The sequence below is a fragment of the Phlebotomus argentipes genome, unplaced genomic scaffold (genome assembly GCF_947086385.1).
Source record: "Phlebotomus argentipes unplaced genomic scaffold, Phlebotomus argentipes genome assembly contig_5, whole genome shotgun sequence".
Lineage (NCBI taxonomy): Eukaryota > Metazoa > Arthropoda > Insecta > Diptera > Psychodidae > Phlebotomus > Phlebotomus argentipes.
In genome coordinates, this window is record NW_026776165.1 from 1,614,249 (window position 1) to 1,629,872 (window position 15,624).

Below are 15,624 nucleotides of genomic sequence, written 5' to 3' on the forward strand. Positions count from 1 at the left end.
TGGGATGAGAGGTTGTATGAAATACGAGACTTGAGGAGAAAATTATCCCTTTTTCAATCCCCCAGCCAGCCAGCCAGGGGGGAGACAGAGTTTGCCCTCACAAAAGGTCTCAATCACATGACAATCTCCCCGAGCATCTCCCAATGATGCATTGTGCAGAGTTGAGGGAGAAAAAATCACTTCTTCAGCTCTGATGACAGATTAAAGACCCTTTTCTCCACATCTCGCCAGCGTATCATTTTCCACGTGAATCGTCCTTATCACACGAGCCCCATGTGAATTTTACAAGGGGATGGAAAACTCCATAAAGATACACCGCGAATGCGGCATGATAAACTGCCAACCCTCGAGAGTCTCACACAAGTATAATTAAATAATCTCTGTGTAATTTGAAAATGAGCGAATTCATGAAAATGCCGTATTGAATGTGAATTAATTGAAATTTACTCTTCATGTTAATACTTCTTCGCACTTGTGTGTGTACTTGAAAATAAACCGACTAATTCAGTGAAATTTGCTGAGTCAATAATACCCAAAGCGACACAGTGAAAACCCCTGGATTTTCCCATCATGATGATTTATTACACGTACAACACTTGGTGTCTGGTGAAGAGTACAGAATGTCTCTTTGGTCCATGTTGTGTCTTGCTAATGAGTGGTTTTTACAATACTTACACAGACATTGTATTGTTTTCTCTTGCATCACAATCACTGTTTAACTGAGATTTTGTGGAATTTTTATGCCTTTTTTTACACTTGTGTAAAACTGAGCAAGTTTTGAGAGTTCAAAGTGTGGATAGTTGATTCTTTAGGGTATTAAATCATCACTGGAGATCATAAAGTATCCTCAAGTGTTGAAGAACTTTCCCAACCGCCCAGTTTATTGAGTTCACAATATATTTCTCTGCAGCCATTAGTCAATTCACCACAAATTCAGACGGAGACTTCATTACGACACAGCCACTAATTCTACACCGATTCGCGTAACAATAAAACATTCCGTGCGGTGTCGGCTTAAGTCAATACTTCAGCCGGTGGCTTAAGGGAGGAAAGTTAGTGTGAAAATTACATTCAGGCGACGAAATGCTCCGGAGACGCCGCGGCGTGGGTGGCGCCGCCTCACTCTCTTCCTCCCCCGAGACCTCACCCAATTTCCGTTTCGACAAATCATCACTTGGATGTGTGTTTCTATCATCAATTCCCCGGAGCTTGATAACATTTTAACTCAGCTCGAGGATTTTGCGGAAAAGTTGGGCGCTCGGGTGGAATTTAGTCACACCCCATTAACTCAGCTGGGGATGATTAATGGTCAGGGCGGAAAAGATCAACAAGAATGCACACAACTTCCCTTGTTCCTCGATGGATAAGCAAAATGGGAGCTTCTAAGATTCCACTCTTTATTTCTCTTCTCCTTAATACAATAATTATATTTAATTGATATATTTTCCTCTGTCTGTCATGCTTCCACAATATGTTTTTTTTTCTTCCTCTCTTTCTCTCTCTCTCTCTCTCTCTAGTCAAAATAAATGTCATTTTCCTCAATTGTTTTCTAAAAACATCCTTTTCTCGCACGAAGAATATTGAGTGACACAGAAATTCAGTGACTTATCTAAGTACATAGAGTTTGATTGTTTTCCTTCTCGTAAAATTCCACACGGGGGAAACAGAAGAACCCAAAATTGCCTTACAAATATTTTCTCATCTTCCCACGTGAGTTTTATTGAAAATTCTACTTTATTTGTATATTTACACATTTCATCGACCTTTCGTCAAACACATTCTTCACGTGCCTTCGATTCGACATTCACTCACTTTCTCTCCAACTGCGTGTTTATCGACGAAACGGGAGAAAGGGAGGCCAGGATAATAAAGGACAACTTAGAGAAGCCACCGGTTATTTTCCTGTTGAAAAATAGCTCAAAGATGAAAAATATAACGCAGGAAATAAAAAGACAATTTCTTCACGGCGCACATCTTCATTTTTCTCCTTGTTCAAAATATGCAATATAAAGCCTCTCTGGGAAAGGAATTTCCACTTTTGTCAAGACTTTTGCTCAGTGAACACAGAGAAAGTGATTCTACTGCCAAAAAAATTATTACACATTCTTCCTTCGCGCTGCCACTTGACTTTTTTATAAAGCTCTCGCAGCGCCAATTTAGTGTGGATATTGTGAAATTGAACAGAGTTGCAGTGTAAACAGATTAAGGATGCAAATCCTTGCTTGCAAATATTAGTATTCATGATGATGATGTTTAAGAGCTTTCAATTTTCTCTCATGAAATGTGTATCATTTTCCACTTATGATTTTCCTAAATACTCACATTTGGAGGCAATGAAATTGCCCTGAAAGGCTCATCATTGACAATCCTCAGTCAACGAACAGCCTAGCAACTCTGGTCAGGTTTGCAAATTCAAATCAAAAATTTGCCCTCTTCTGCACCTTTCTCTCCTGTACGCTGACTTACATCGAGAACATTTCACATTTAATAAATTTATTCAGAGTGAGCTAACGAGTCTAATTGGAAGAATCTCCTCTTGAGGAAAATTGTCCTTTTCGCCCACTTCTTCTTTTCTCTTCTGCACAAATATTGTCGCCATTGTTACATTTATTACAGACAGTGTATCTTGTCGCGGGGAACGTGTACTTGGGTTATGTAGCTTGCCATCTAAACATACCTTGGGAAACGTGGGCACACACTGACGCCTTCACCACTTGAAGTAGTCTTCTGCGGCGGCACAGTCGCGCGCCGAACCGCACCACTTGGATTCCAGCAGCGGCGGACACGGCCTGCCGCCTCGCCTGGCCGGCTTCAGCACGTGTCGCCGGCGATGCATCTCGCCAATGCCGCAGGTTTGGCTGCACGCGCTCCAGTCCGTCCAGTGACTCACGCGACAGTCACGGCGCGGCCGCGCTCGGTTGCGCGCCCGTGACGGAGTTGCAGTCGAGTAGCTGTCGATTATGTTGCTGAGTAGGGCCTTCTTGTCGTTCTTCGGGATCACAGTGGACACGGAGTCGTTGCTGTTGTTGATGCTGCAGAGAAAAAGAAAGAAGTTCACTAGTAAATAAAACGAATTCTTATTCTCTTAAGGGTTTGAATTGGAAGAAAATTCAGGAGTACGTCTTGAAATACATTGAAATTTAAGCATAATTCAAAAGAAAAGCTGCACATTATTTATTTAGGCAATCAATAAAGTGGGAACAAATGTTCCACAGTTATGTTAATTATGCTTCCAATTATTCAGCTGTTCATGAAGCTTTAGGCTTTGAGAGAAAGCCACACACTGGCATATCGCATTTCTGCCCAATTGATGTTCTTCATCCCCATCATCTCGTGGTTTCCGGTCAATCGATGGAACTTGACTGACCACAATTCATCAGTGCATTGGATTGTTTACGCTTAACACGGCATCATAAATAGTTTCACAAAAGAAGCTTTGGAAACCTCAAAGCTTTCGCTTCACCACCAACTGTAACTCTACAGCATTTTCCCTTCAATTTCACATTTGGCACAAATCCTCTGCAGAGAAGTGCAAAGTGGGGTGAAAAAAAAAGTTTCACCCCGAAAACACCGAGAACTGTGTGTTCGGAAATGGTGGTGAATATTTGGCGGAGGAAGAATGTGCAAATATTTGGGTGTTTGCGGAGGGTAAAATTGCAGAAAATATCCAATAAATCAGCAGTATGACAAATGCTCCTGAAGAGTCACATTTGAAATCAATTGCCATCGCGTGGGAATAGAAAATGTTCCCAATATTATGACCATATCGTAAATTTTCATGCCGACTGAAATTGTAAAAAAGCCATCCCAAGAGTGAGACTTTTATTGGGATTCGGTGTACAGTTTTTTTTTATGATGATATGTCAGCAAATAATTATTATGTGATGTACATAAATGCATAATTTCAGCACATGGAAAAAAAACTGTTTATGCGTTACATTATTTTATCGTTTACACTTTATATGAATGGTATTAATTAAATCTTCTGAAACTTCAATGGAAATTTTAGCATAGTTTTCCTTTGCGTAATTATCTTTTAATTAAGCACTTAATTGCTGTCTTTATAGGTCTTTCTCTACATCCTTATAAGTTGGTTTTTAATTATATGTAGAAAGAAAGCCAATGAAAAGCAGTACAACTTAGACTTTCACGCAACTTTCCATATATTCTCAAGTCAGAAATTCTTAGGGAACTTACTTGGGATTGAGTCTGGCCAGCAATCTGGCGCGAATCCGATCGCGTTCGGTGATGATGCTGGGCAAGGGTGACACTTCATATTGGCGCTCCCGCTCAATGTTGGCCGACAGCTCGTTATTCATTTCCACATGACTCCGCTCTGACTTCAAGTGTGTCTTCGCCACGGCCAGAGTCTCATATTTACGATCGTCCTCCTCGTGATTGAACACTTCGCTCAGCTCATACTCTTTCATCTGCAAAAGGGCAAGAGAGGCATATTTTGGTTGGCATGGCGGCAAAGTGCACAAATCGCCAGCGACCAGCAGAGAATTGAGATGTGAAATAAGCTCACTTTAATAAATTGGAACGTCCCAATCGGCGGCAAGCGAGCGCTCTGCGGGTAGAAAAAGCTGCCGGCCGGGTGGGCAGGATATCGAGCTGTTATGCGATAAATCACACCCTGCGGCTCTGTCGGCCAATTCGGGGCAGTGAATGTGAATCCATTATCCGTTCCAGCGTCCATTGGATTCATTTCCACTGTGACACTATCAATCCATGTGTCTCCAGAGCACAACTGCAAAGAGAATAGGGAGTCACAATGCTTTTTTTTCGGGTCCCTTTGCCTCCTCTCTGTGCGGAAGGTTATTAACGAGAGATTGTCTCGCTGCTCATCCGGAGATGCTGTGCCGATATCTCTCCTCAATGGTGCCATTTAGTGTCGAAAGGATGTCGCGTGATTGCCAATTTCAGACCGCGCTGTGCCAGATAAAACTCTTCATCTGGTCAAGAACACTTTCAAAAGTGGGATTCAGAGGCATTCAAAGGCTCAAATTTAAATTAACGATTTACAGTTTTGTTGTTCCTTTGCCTGTGTGAAAAGCTTTTCTGAACACACTTTGCGAGACAGAATGGTAGAAATGCATTAGCGATAACAAGGAGTTACGGTGAGCATTTTCCCCCTTTTTCCTCCACACGAGAACGATTTGTGTCAATGGCTTGGAAGCTTTCCGGCATTTTTCTACCACTCTTTCCACCACGAAACTTCGTTTAGCTCAGAATTGCGCCTGATGAGCGTAATTAAAATCAATCACCTTCAATATTCACACGCGACTGGTCGCAATTTTCCACGGGAAAATTAATTAAAACATATCTGTACAAAAAGTCTCACGCTGTCAGTTTATGAGTTAATTAAAGTTTCTGATGTGAATAATTCAGGTTCCCTTTCGCGGTGAAAAACATATACGCGAGTTGCACGAGTTTTGACTATGAAAATTATGTTTTTCGCCTGAGTTGAGATGATATTTCAATTAACTGACGATGATTTTAATGAGGCAAAACTCACCGAGAACGAGTCGATGCCGATGAACCAGTCGGGCGACGGGACGATCCGCGTGAGTAGTGACACGACACTGTGATTGCTGTCCACGAAGAACTTCCCCTCGCTGCGTCCGCTGCCGCTGCCGATGGCGGGCAGCGTGAAGGCGTCAAACACGCCCTCGTCCAAGCTGTCCGTGAGCACGTCACTCTTTCCCGTCTCCGCGAACTGCTTCACGCCCGGCAACGCCAGCTGGCCCTCGCGGAAGAGGCGCCAGTGCGGCGAATGGGTGCGACCTGGGTTGAGATGAGACGGTGAGAAAGTTGAGGGATTAATTCTCCAAATATCGCTCTCCGCCCACGCTCGCGCCTCGACGGTAATTTAATCCGACAATCAGCGCACTTCTCGATTGCGTGTGTGCCACTCAATTTCACTCAACTTTCCTCCCCCAGAAATTCTAATCAATCTAATTAATTAGTTTGTATGTGTTTGTCAGTGAGACGAAGGTCGGAAGACCTTTTAGGCGAACGAGAAACTGTGCCAACACGAGCAAGAAGTGAGCAGAAAAAGAGGGAATTTCCTCGGAAAATAGTTGACATTGTATGTATGGATTTGATGTGGAGTTAGCAAAGTTTCGCACAACTGATTAATAAGTGACTGCGGGGCACTTTTGCCACACAACCGCGAGACGTGACGCAAAATCGTGGTTCGGGACATTTAATGATGCTAACAAAGTTATCGATAACACTCAGAGATCTCTAGAATATATTGAGAAATAAAGCTAGATTTGATGAGGTAAAGAATTTTCTGCATATTTCACGTATTTCCCAATATAATTTTAAATATTTGGGTATGGAAAAATGCTTTTGATTGAATTTTTAACAATGTCGAATACAATTTAAGTTTAATTGAAAATTCACCTGAAATATTTATTCAATTAACCCCATTTTACTGACACGGTATAAATTGTTACAATCATACTTTTATTTCCAATGAAAATAATACCATTGAATGGGTCTTGTGTCAGTTAAAACAATGAAAATGTTCGAATAGATTTCCCACGAGAGATTGTGGACGATCAGGATTCAACCAATTTGTCATGAATGAAATATTCACAGTTGCCATTGAGGACAATTTGACAGCGTCCGGAAAATCACGAAACTTTCCATCGTAATTGGTAAGAATATTAAATTACATTTCATTTGCATTCACAAATAAATTGATCCAAAATAATATTCTCTGGATGGCCAAAGCGTTAGTGTATTTTCAGTCAATTTCTTCGGCCAAAAGTTCATGAAGAAACTTTTGCCATCCAGGCTGTGTGGAAATTCTCGGGTAAATACAGAGGAAAGAAAGTTGAGCCGAAAGTCCGCCACACTGAGAATGGCCGGAAAAAAAGACACGAGAAGGAGCGAATCAAGAGATTAAATTTGGGTCTCATGAGAAGAACTCCACTTTCTCGCTTGTTTCTTGTCAATTAATCTCGATGGACGTTGAATCTGGGTTGAACTTTTATTTTCAATTGTATTCCAACTGTTTTCCTTTCCTCCTCCTCCGCAATCTCTGCATCAATACCATTAAATTCCATCTCACTCTCGGACACTGTCAGAAATTTTAGAGGGGGAGACAAAAAAAATCGTGCGCCTTGTGCCAATTTTCACGCGTGTATTTCTCTCTTTTCCGTTCCTCATCGTGACACACTCAATTGGAATTTTCGTCGGAATTTTTTTCCCGCGATGCGCGTTGTGAGGAGAAGAAACACACGCAACAGGAAAGTGAATTAAGAGGAAAAATTCATTTTGACACAATTTTCTAATTTGAAAGTTTTCCCCTCATTTTCATATTCACTCCTCTTGATCATTCTCATCGCGCGGCACGCGGGCGAATTTTCCACCGGTCGGGCAAAAGCGTGGCAAAAGACCTAGGGAGGAAAAGGAGAGGAGATGGAAATTGGCCGAATGCCACAATAAAATGCTTTTGCACACTCACAAAGAATGGCATCACATAAACAGCGAGATTGTAAAACATTTTCTCCGAATTCACTTTGCAGCTTCTCTCGCGCATTTCCACCTTTAGCATTTCATACTAAATTTTAATTACAATCCCCCGCCATTCTCACCCTCTTCGCAGAATGCGCGCTGGGGTGCTCGTAATACTAAATTTAAAATGTCGTGCACAGCATTAAAACGGCGCGCTTTTTATGCCATCTTCGCGAGCAAGTTTAATTTCACGATGACTTGCAGGAGAAAGAAAGACGCCGTGTTTTTATCACTTCACCTCCGCATGGTCATGTCTTAAGGCTATCGCGATGGAGGAGACTTTGAGATGGAAAATAATCCCTGGCACATTGTTGAGTCTGTAAATATTGTATTAGGAAACGAGCCAAAAAGATATGCTGGATGAGAGTGAATCTCAAAAAAACAAGGGATATAATTAGTCACTGTTTGTAGAATTAATTGCACAGATAAGACATTCAAAGCTTCTGCTATCCAGAATCTCAAGCACGAGTCAAATGGGTCGGGATAAAGTTGGAAAGAATGACCTTTTTTCATCAAGAGTTCATTTATGAAAAAAAAACTCTACGATCGTCTTAAGAAAATTCGTGTTCTCAGGCACAGTTTCACTCCCGGTTATTTGATAGTGACAGTCTTACAATATTCTCTAAGAATATTAACAGACATTTCATGATATTTCTGCACATTAACACTACTTTATATTATTTTGAGATTTCTGAACAAGTTTTCCACACTCCCTAATACTTCACTCAAAATTCAGAAAATTCTCAAAAACGATGGAAATCAAATAGACAATTTATTCCTTTGTCCGCTGACTGTCCTTTAGAAAACGGCATGAATGTCACGCATGAAGGAGCGCGAGAGCAATTAATTAATTCTTCATGAGTGTTTCTCTCAGTGCTTAGAAAATTCAAATTTGTGAATATAGCACTTTGGCTTTAATAAAGTTTAGCCATTAAACACATTAATATTTCCTACTAAACCTGCAAATTATCCTTCGCCACTTTTCACATATTCCCAAAGCTTTTCGCTCGTGAATTCTGAGCTTTGACAATAAATTTATAGAAATACGTTTCCAGTGTAGAAATCCCCGAATTTATTGTTTTAGCATCTCTCTCTCGAGCGGTAAAAGCACAAAATTACTGTCACTCCGATTCCATTAGGAAAATTGGTGGGAAACTCGCTTTTATTGTGCAACTGCATGTAAAAGTTTTTACTATGAATTGTCGACTTTTCAATTCGAATTTCTCCACTGGTCGCAATAATTCGTCTAGCAACTGTAGCCACTCGCTTGACACGTAGGAAGTGTATTTTAAGCGACATTTCCAAGGGTACACGAGTTCCATTGTGTCGAACAAGTGGTGTGGCGTGGGCTAGACTGAGCGGGGGTGAATTGACAGTCTGGGATTCTGTGCCATTGTTCTCCAAAAACTCACACTCGGAAGACATGATTCTGGACTCCAATTGCCTCGTGGGGATGCAACAAATGATTAAATTACATCTCAACCACTTTTCCGTGTTACCTGCGGCGTTATTAAGAGATAGTGGATGAAATCAAATTAAATTTCTCACCAGATGCAGATTTTCCACGCTCTTGTTGTGCTCCATGCGCCGGGAATTTTAATATTAATGCGGTGTTTTTTGTGCCCAAATAAAATTACAGCATGAGTTCAAGTGAGAATTCATTAAATATTCAAGTGTTAGTTTGATTAATGGAGGCGAAGGAGAATTGCAAGTACAATATTGTTCTATTAGTTAATACACTAGGTAATTAATTTAATTCTCACGCTTCGGGAATTTCTGAGAGTTTGAAAAACATTCACGTTTGTTTAACTGATAATCCCCTGAACTTTATTGCGAATATTTTGATGTTATATGCAAAAAATCATTGAAAGCTCTGCTAATTTTCTTCCATGTGCACCATTTTTTAAAACACACAACCATGCCAGACAAAAAGCGCATTCTCTAAATGAGTTTCCAGGAGGAAATCGTATTTTTTCTTACCGCTCAACCTGCACAGAAAGGAGAAGGGGAAATTGCTTCACACCCAAGGCTTATTAAGGAAATAAATTATCTCGAATGTACCCACAACACTTGTTCCTTTTCGCCAGGATAATGTTTTAATAATAAATTCATACATTTTCACCCACATCCTCTCACACTTCCACCCATGGTGTGTGCACTCGGGGTTATAAGGAAATCCAGAGAGGAGAAAAAGTACACCTCATATTGCACATTGAGCACGGCTAAAACCATTGAAATTGAGTCAGAAATGAGGTTGAATCTCTCATGGGAGTCTTTCGCCAAAGCCCCCATGAAGCGTATCGTTGGGTGATTTCACAGGGAATTTAATAACTACCTTCTCAAGATAGATATTCTCTCTTGCGTTGGGGAAAATCCCCTCGACATGGAGCATATTCTCAAAATAAATGTCTCACTGAATCACTTTGCCATGTAATTCTTTCGTGCTCCTAAGATGCGCAGCACTGATTCCTCCTCGGTCCATAAAGCATTCATCAAATGTGTGTGTTGCTGATCATTCAGTTGCAATATAGATATGTGTGGTAAATTGGGGAGAAGCGCAGATGAGAGTCATTCTTCGGGAATTTCTCTAACGATGTTCTTTAATGACTTTCCACGATGAGGTGGGGATTTAAAAGTGTCTATAATAAAAATGTGGAAAGAGTAAAAGTTCCTCTCAATTCCACTTTGCGGCAGATAATCTCATCTAACCGCCCCACAGCCCTCGATATTAGTGCTGTGATAGTGTACATATTTCAACTTTTCCACCCAATATTGGAACTTTTGATGAATTTATTACATTTACACCCCACACAACAAGGTGCATATATTCATCAAGAGTGAGTGTAAATAGTCAAGGAAACTTTGTACACAATCTCCACCCCCATCAGTATCACCCCTTGGCTTGCACACAGAGGCACTCAGGGTGGTTTCTGGGCCATAACTTTTGCCACTTGTGCAAGTCTTACGCTCAAAGCAAGGGGAGAAACTTTTATCTCTCCCGCCGATGCCTTCATTCTCATAGCTATCAAAACTTTCAAATGCGCATTTCCACTTCGCTTGCCATATTGGAAAATACTTTGGAGATTAATAAGGGAAGGTGGGAAATTTGTGCAATACTGCCATAAGCATGCTTCGGAGGCTCCAATAGTGAAATAACAAGCAGAATTGCTTCACTTGACACCACTTCTCCCGGTATAATGTCTGCACGATGCGGAATTTCATTACATCGTTGAGGAATAGACAGTTAAGATGATCAAGAGTGGGTTTGGAAATTACATGATGTTTATGGATAAACTTTACGGTATATTGATACTTAAAGTTTATGAAAACTGATATATTTGATCATGAAGAGCTACTTAACATCCTTCTGATCGATTTGCATTCGAGTTGATCCCTGAAAATCTATCTCCTAGATTTGGCACTTGTTGCATTGCAACAAATTTTGTAAATCTATCTACTAGCATTATTATTAAAAATCTGAGTTAGACACAGTGAAGCTCAGTATGATCCAGTATATTAAAAGGACAACAATTAAAAAAAAAAGACAGAACATTACAGAAAGTTTTTATCTCACATTTCGGCGCCCTTTTCAAATCACTGCATAAGCGGATAGGAAAATCAAAAGGGAATGACTGAAAAAGCTCATATCAACTCGACTAGAAGTTATTTAAGGCTTGTCAGTTGCAGCTTTACTGAAAAACTATGGAACATAAAGTATAGGAAAGACTGTCAAGAGCACAAAACTCTTTACATCCTAAATTTAATCGAAGCTTCCCCACAATTCGTAGTTTCTCCAACACTTTTCGGGGGGGAGGGAAGGAAAGGAGGGAATGTGAATTGTTGGAGTCCACCATTGGGTTTGTCAGACAAAACAACCCCATCAATCAAATTCATAAATATCCCAACAACGGTGACAGTGAAGTAAATTGATTCCCCCTTTTAGGCACTCGGGCGCCCAGGCGCTCTCTGTGCGTCTCCCACGGGGATTTATTAATAGAATTAAGCTCAGTAACGAGACATTTTGCCTTTCTTTTCACGTGTGCCGCACGCACACGACACCATACACCCTCCTTGTACACTCCATTGAGCGATGCCAGTGACACTCTTGGCCAAATTGAATTTACCTAATTCATGCAGACGAGAGTGGAGAGAGACATTAGATCATGCGTGGCGAATGGCGTGGAAAAAGAGCACATTTGAGTGAATTTGATTCATTTGCAATTGAGATTTATTCCCCAAGCGGACGGGATTTTGCAATAAAACTGAAATTAATGGCAAAATGCTCTCTCTTTCTCTCTCTGTGATGGAAATCCATGAGCACAATGTCTAGCGGAAGTGCGCCAACATTCTCCCCGATGTTAGGCATTTAAACTCCACACCGTCGCTCGTCGCATTAAGTTAATGAGCAAGAAAGCATCAAGATAGAAGCCACAGCATATCCAGACAACGCTCATGAGGTGCATTCGAGATTTATCCACCGATTGTTGCTATAGCAATTCTGGGTGATGAGAATGATTCATCAGGCCATATTAGCCATCAGACCGAAATTGACCCTTGGTCAATAGCTAATGGATTAGTGCTTAATCCTCAATCAAATCACTGTTGCTTCTCTCGCAAGAGTGAAACCCTTAATTTTGGGGGACGGTGGAAAAGAGATGCGGGAAGTGTTCAGGGATTTGTTTGTTGTGTGATTGGGAAACAATGACACACACTCACCGATGGTTATTGTCCACTGTGCTGGCGGCCGCCAGTCTGGGAAGTGCTTGGGGAAGAGCTCGCGCGTCCAGTAGGTGTGCAAGACGCCTCTGTAGACGGCCAGACGGTCGCCGGTGTGGCAAGTGGTGGGACCGGCCGACGCCGCGACGGTGGATTGTCCCACTGAAGAGCCCCACAGTGTCAGCCACACGGCCAGCACAAAAGTCCCCACGTTCTGATTCATCTTTACACTTAATCCTCTTCACTGCCACAAGTATAGATAATTTACACGCCGGTAAAACTAACTCTCACTAATTTTCATTCTGCGGCCGGATTAAGAAAGCTCACACAATTTTTTCTCATTTGCCCAGTCCAAACACTGGAGTTTTTGGACGCTTTTCTCCACAAAAAAACACTTTTCAGGGAGGCTGCACAGCTGAATGTGACCACTAATTGCTCGATGGGTCGCGAACAGAGGCGCTCACTGGCAACAGCGTACTCTCGTCGCGACGGACGCCACAAGACTGAAGCGTCGGAGCTGAGAGGCGACGAGTCAGAGTTACAAGCTGGCGTCGCAGCGCTTCTCAAACTGAGCATTCGCTCATGATGTGAAATTTACCCATGAAATTCATGCAATTTTTCCAACCAAATCACACACGTCTCCGGCATTTCCTTTTCGATTTCCTGAAGGGAAGACAGGTAAATTTAATAGAGAATATTTGGCACAAGATTGAGACTTGAGGTTGAGATGAGATTTGAAGTGATGAAATCATTGGAAGAATAACAATAGAAGTTTCTGTTGATTTTGCATCTTTGTTACGCATTTGTCAAAATTTACATTCAATTTTAATTTCAGCTCCCAAAATGACATTCCTTGTGCATTAATATAGTATTAAACCACGCCCTCTCGAATGCCCCGCCCATTTAAATAATTAATTGAATTTTACGTGGTTTTCAGACCACAAATTATGCTAACAAATTAATCAACATATCATAAAGAGTCATCGCAAGGGATTTAAATAATTCTCGAACACATTATAAAGTATCACACTTTGTATGAAGCTGAATTAAATTATCCCTGACATTGCAGCGAGTGTAAAAGCAGTGACTGCAATATGAATTGAAAATCACAGTGAATGAACTTGTCATAAAAGATATTACAAACAGTGTTAGAGTAATTGATGCCACATATCGAAAATTAAACAATAGTTTCACATGCTGAAAACATGGGAAAATTCACCTCAATTGTGAAAATGGGAGTGAATTTTAGGTAATGCTGCAGAGCATTAGTGCGAAGCCGGAGGGTGCATTTTGTGGTTGTAGAGTAAGAGCGACAGTGATATATAAAATTTCATAATTGGTGTGCATGTTATGCGAAATTGCATGAGGTTTTCTTTGTTCCAAAAACCCAGTCCGGGCATAACATAGTGCAGTTCTGCTTGCTCGCTTTATGAGAAAATTAATTTTCACGTGAAAATTACCCCACAAACATCCAACACTCAGTCCAACCACTCGCCAGACACAATGATCTGGCAATTGACGCTTGGTGAGGTGGAAAAATGCCTCATATTTGCAGTTCATGACACTTGAAGTGGCTTTTCAGTTGGTCGTCTCTTTTTTCGTATGGCTGACAGTAAAAATTTATTTTTAAGACAAAATTATACCCTCAGAGTTGAGCAAAAGAATTTCATCTCGCACTGCTTCCATCGTTATCTTTTATTATTTTCATAAATTCTCCCTTTAATCATCCTTTGCGCTTTGCTCTTCGTCAACATTGAAATTTTATGCGTTGAGAAATTCTTTTTTTTTTCATTTTTCTCGCCCTGCGCGCACACTTTCCCTTTTCATGATTGATAAGATTTAAGATTATTGTCTCGTGGGTGTAGAAAAAAGGTCTGAAGATGTGTTTTCATCTCATCCATAGTCTCACACTTTGCGGATCGCTGTCAATGTTCGTGCGGTGTTTTTCTTATCTCAAAAATAGCTTCATTAAAGTCATTTCCATTGGGGTGTATTTGAGCGTATTGTCGCGAAATGTGCACCACTTTTGCGGGATGAGAGATGAAAATTCACTCCCTGGATAAATTTTCAGCACGAATTTCTCTCCTCACCCAGAAATAAATTGACAGACATACGAAATATACATTTCACATCTCGCTTTTCCTCGCCAGAGAAAGCGCACACCATCAAGAGTGGGTGTCAGAGAAAAGTGGGTATAAGAAAAATCTGTTGCTGTAAATTTGTCTCTTCCTCCATCTGGCAATCATCGGGATCATGTCCATGGCGAGGTGGAGAGCAGAATAATAGACACCAAACAACAATGACCATATAACTGAATTTATTCGTGCTGGCGAATTCGCCTGGGAATGAACGGCCACCCACTGGCGAGGCTAGCAGTTTCGACGGCGCCCAGCCACCCACTCGCCCACTGCGCAGTCCCAGCGGCCGAGGCAGCAAATTTGAGGAATCAACCCAGCGCACTTTCGTGCCCAGGAAATGAATATAAATCCTCAGGCCGCGATTGAGACGCACATGGAGTTGGGAAAAGGGAAATTAATTGGTGAGATTCAGCGCCGCCAAATGAGCCTCAATAGCCATGGATTTTCCCCTAAAACACTCCTCGTGCGGTTCTTTTTTTTTCCCCAAATTCACCGTCCATGGACGATTCGGCAGGATTAACGTGAGATTTTCACACATATTTGGCCAACATAAATATTTCCCTAACAAGAATTTCAATAGGGCGGATTGGAGGAATTGTGAATGGTATGTTTGAAGCATAACTTCAGAGCATCAAGCGCACAATTAGTCGGCTTATGAGTCAAAAGCCGTGAATGTAATTCAAAAGATATTTTATTGCAATTCAACTTCAACCACAGTAAAGAGTTGCATTTTAAATCTGTTCATATAAAGTCCACAAGTAATTTTTTTAACAACCAAAAAAAACAGATAAATATTTTCCGCGTACAATTGACTGTTCAATATTAATTGATTTACTCAAATGGAGACAAATTCAATAAACATGCTTTTCAAAAATTCCCATTTAGATTCAACTGTGAAATAAAATTGTTTTCCAACTAGAATATCGCTTTCCACTCGCACAAATTGCAAGATTAATCCCTGTAGATTTGAATGGGCAATAAAACTGTTTTTTTTCCTTCTCAATTGCATTAACTTGAAATCAACATAAACACTCAAATGCTGGGAGTTTGTGATGGAATTTTTCTCCCATTTTCCATGCATAAAAACTCTTTGCATTTTCATGGTCTAAAAAGAGAAAACCCGAGAGAGAGAGAGGGAGGGAGGTTTTGTAGGGCATATTTAAAAATCACTCCCAGTCAATGGATATTGGGCAAACATTGGTTGTTTGTGAGGGGAGAAAGCCAAAAATAGCTTTTCTAA

General features: G+C 40.9%; 1 protein-coding gene across 1 annotated transcript; it reads right to left on the bottom strand.

The window, feature by feature from the left end:
• Positions 1-1,962: 1,962 nt before the first annotated feature.
• Positions 1,963-12,740, bottom strand: LOC132265639 (spondin-2). Its single transcript, XM_059766379.1, has 5 exons — positions 12,247-12,740; positions 5,519-5,787; positions 4,529-4,750; positions 4,198-4,430; positions 1,963-3,032 (listed from the first exon to the last, which is right to left on the bottom strand). The coding sequence occupies exons 1-5, from the start codon at positions 12,467-12,469 to the stop codon at positions 2,708-2,710; spliced, it is 1,272 nt and encodes a 423-aa protein (XP_059622362.1). The 5' UTR covers positions 12,470-12,740; the 3' UTR covers positions 1,963-2,707.
• Positions 12,741-15,624: the final 2,884 nt, after the last annotated feature.

Excerpts from the sequence above, each read along its gene's own strand:
- LOC132265639 (XM_059766379.1), bottom strand. The coding sequence starts at position 12,469 with ATGAATCAGAACGTGGGGACTTTTGTGCTGGCCGTGTGGCTGACACTG. Across the intron at positions 5,788-12,246 it reads ACAGTGGACAATAACCATCG|GTCGCACCCATTCGCCGCAC; the intron begins GTGAGTGTGTGT and ends ATCTCAACCCAG. Across the intron at positions 4,431-4,528 it reads GGACGTTCCAATTTATTAAA|ATGAAAGAGTATGAGCTGAG; the intron begins GTGAGCTTATTT and ends GCCCTTTTGCAG.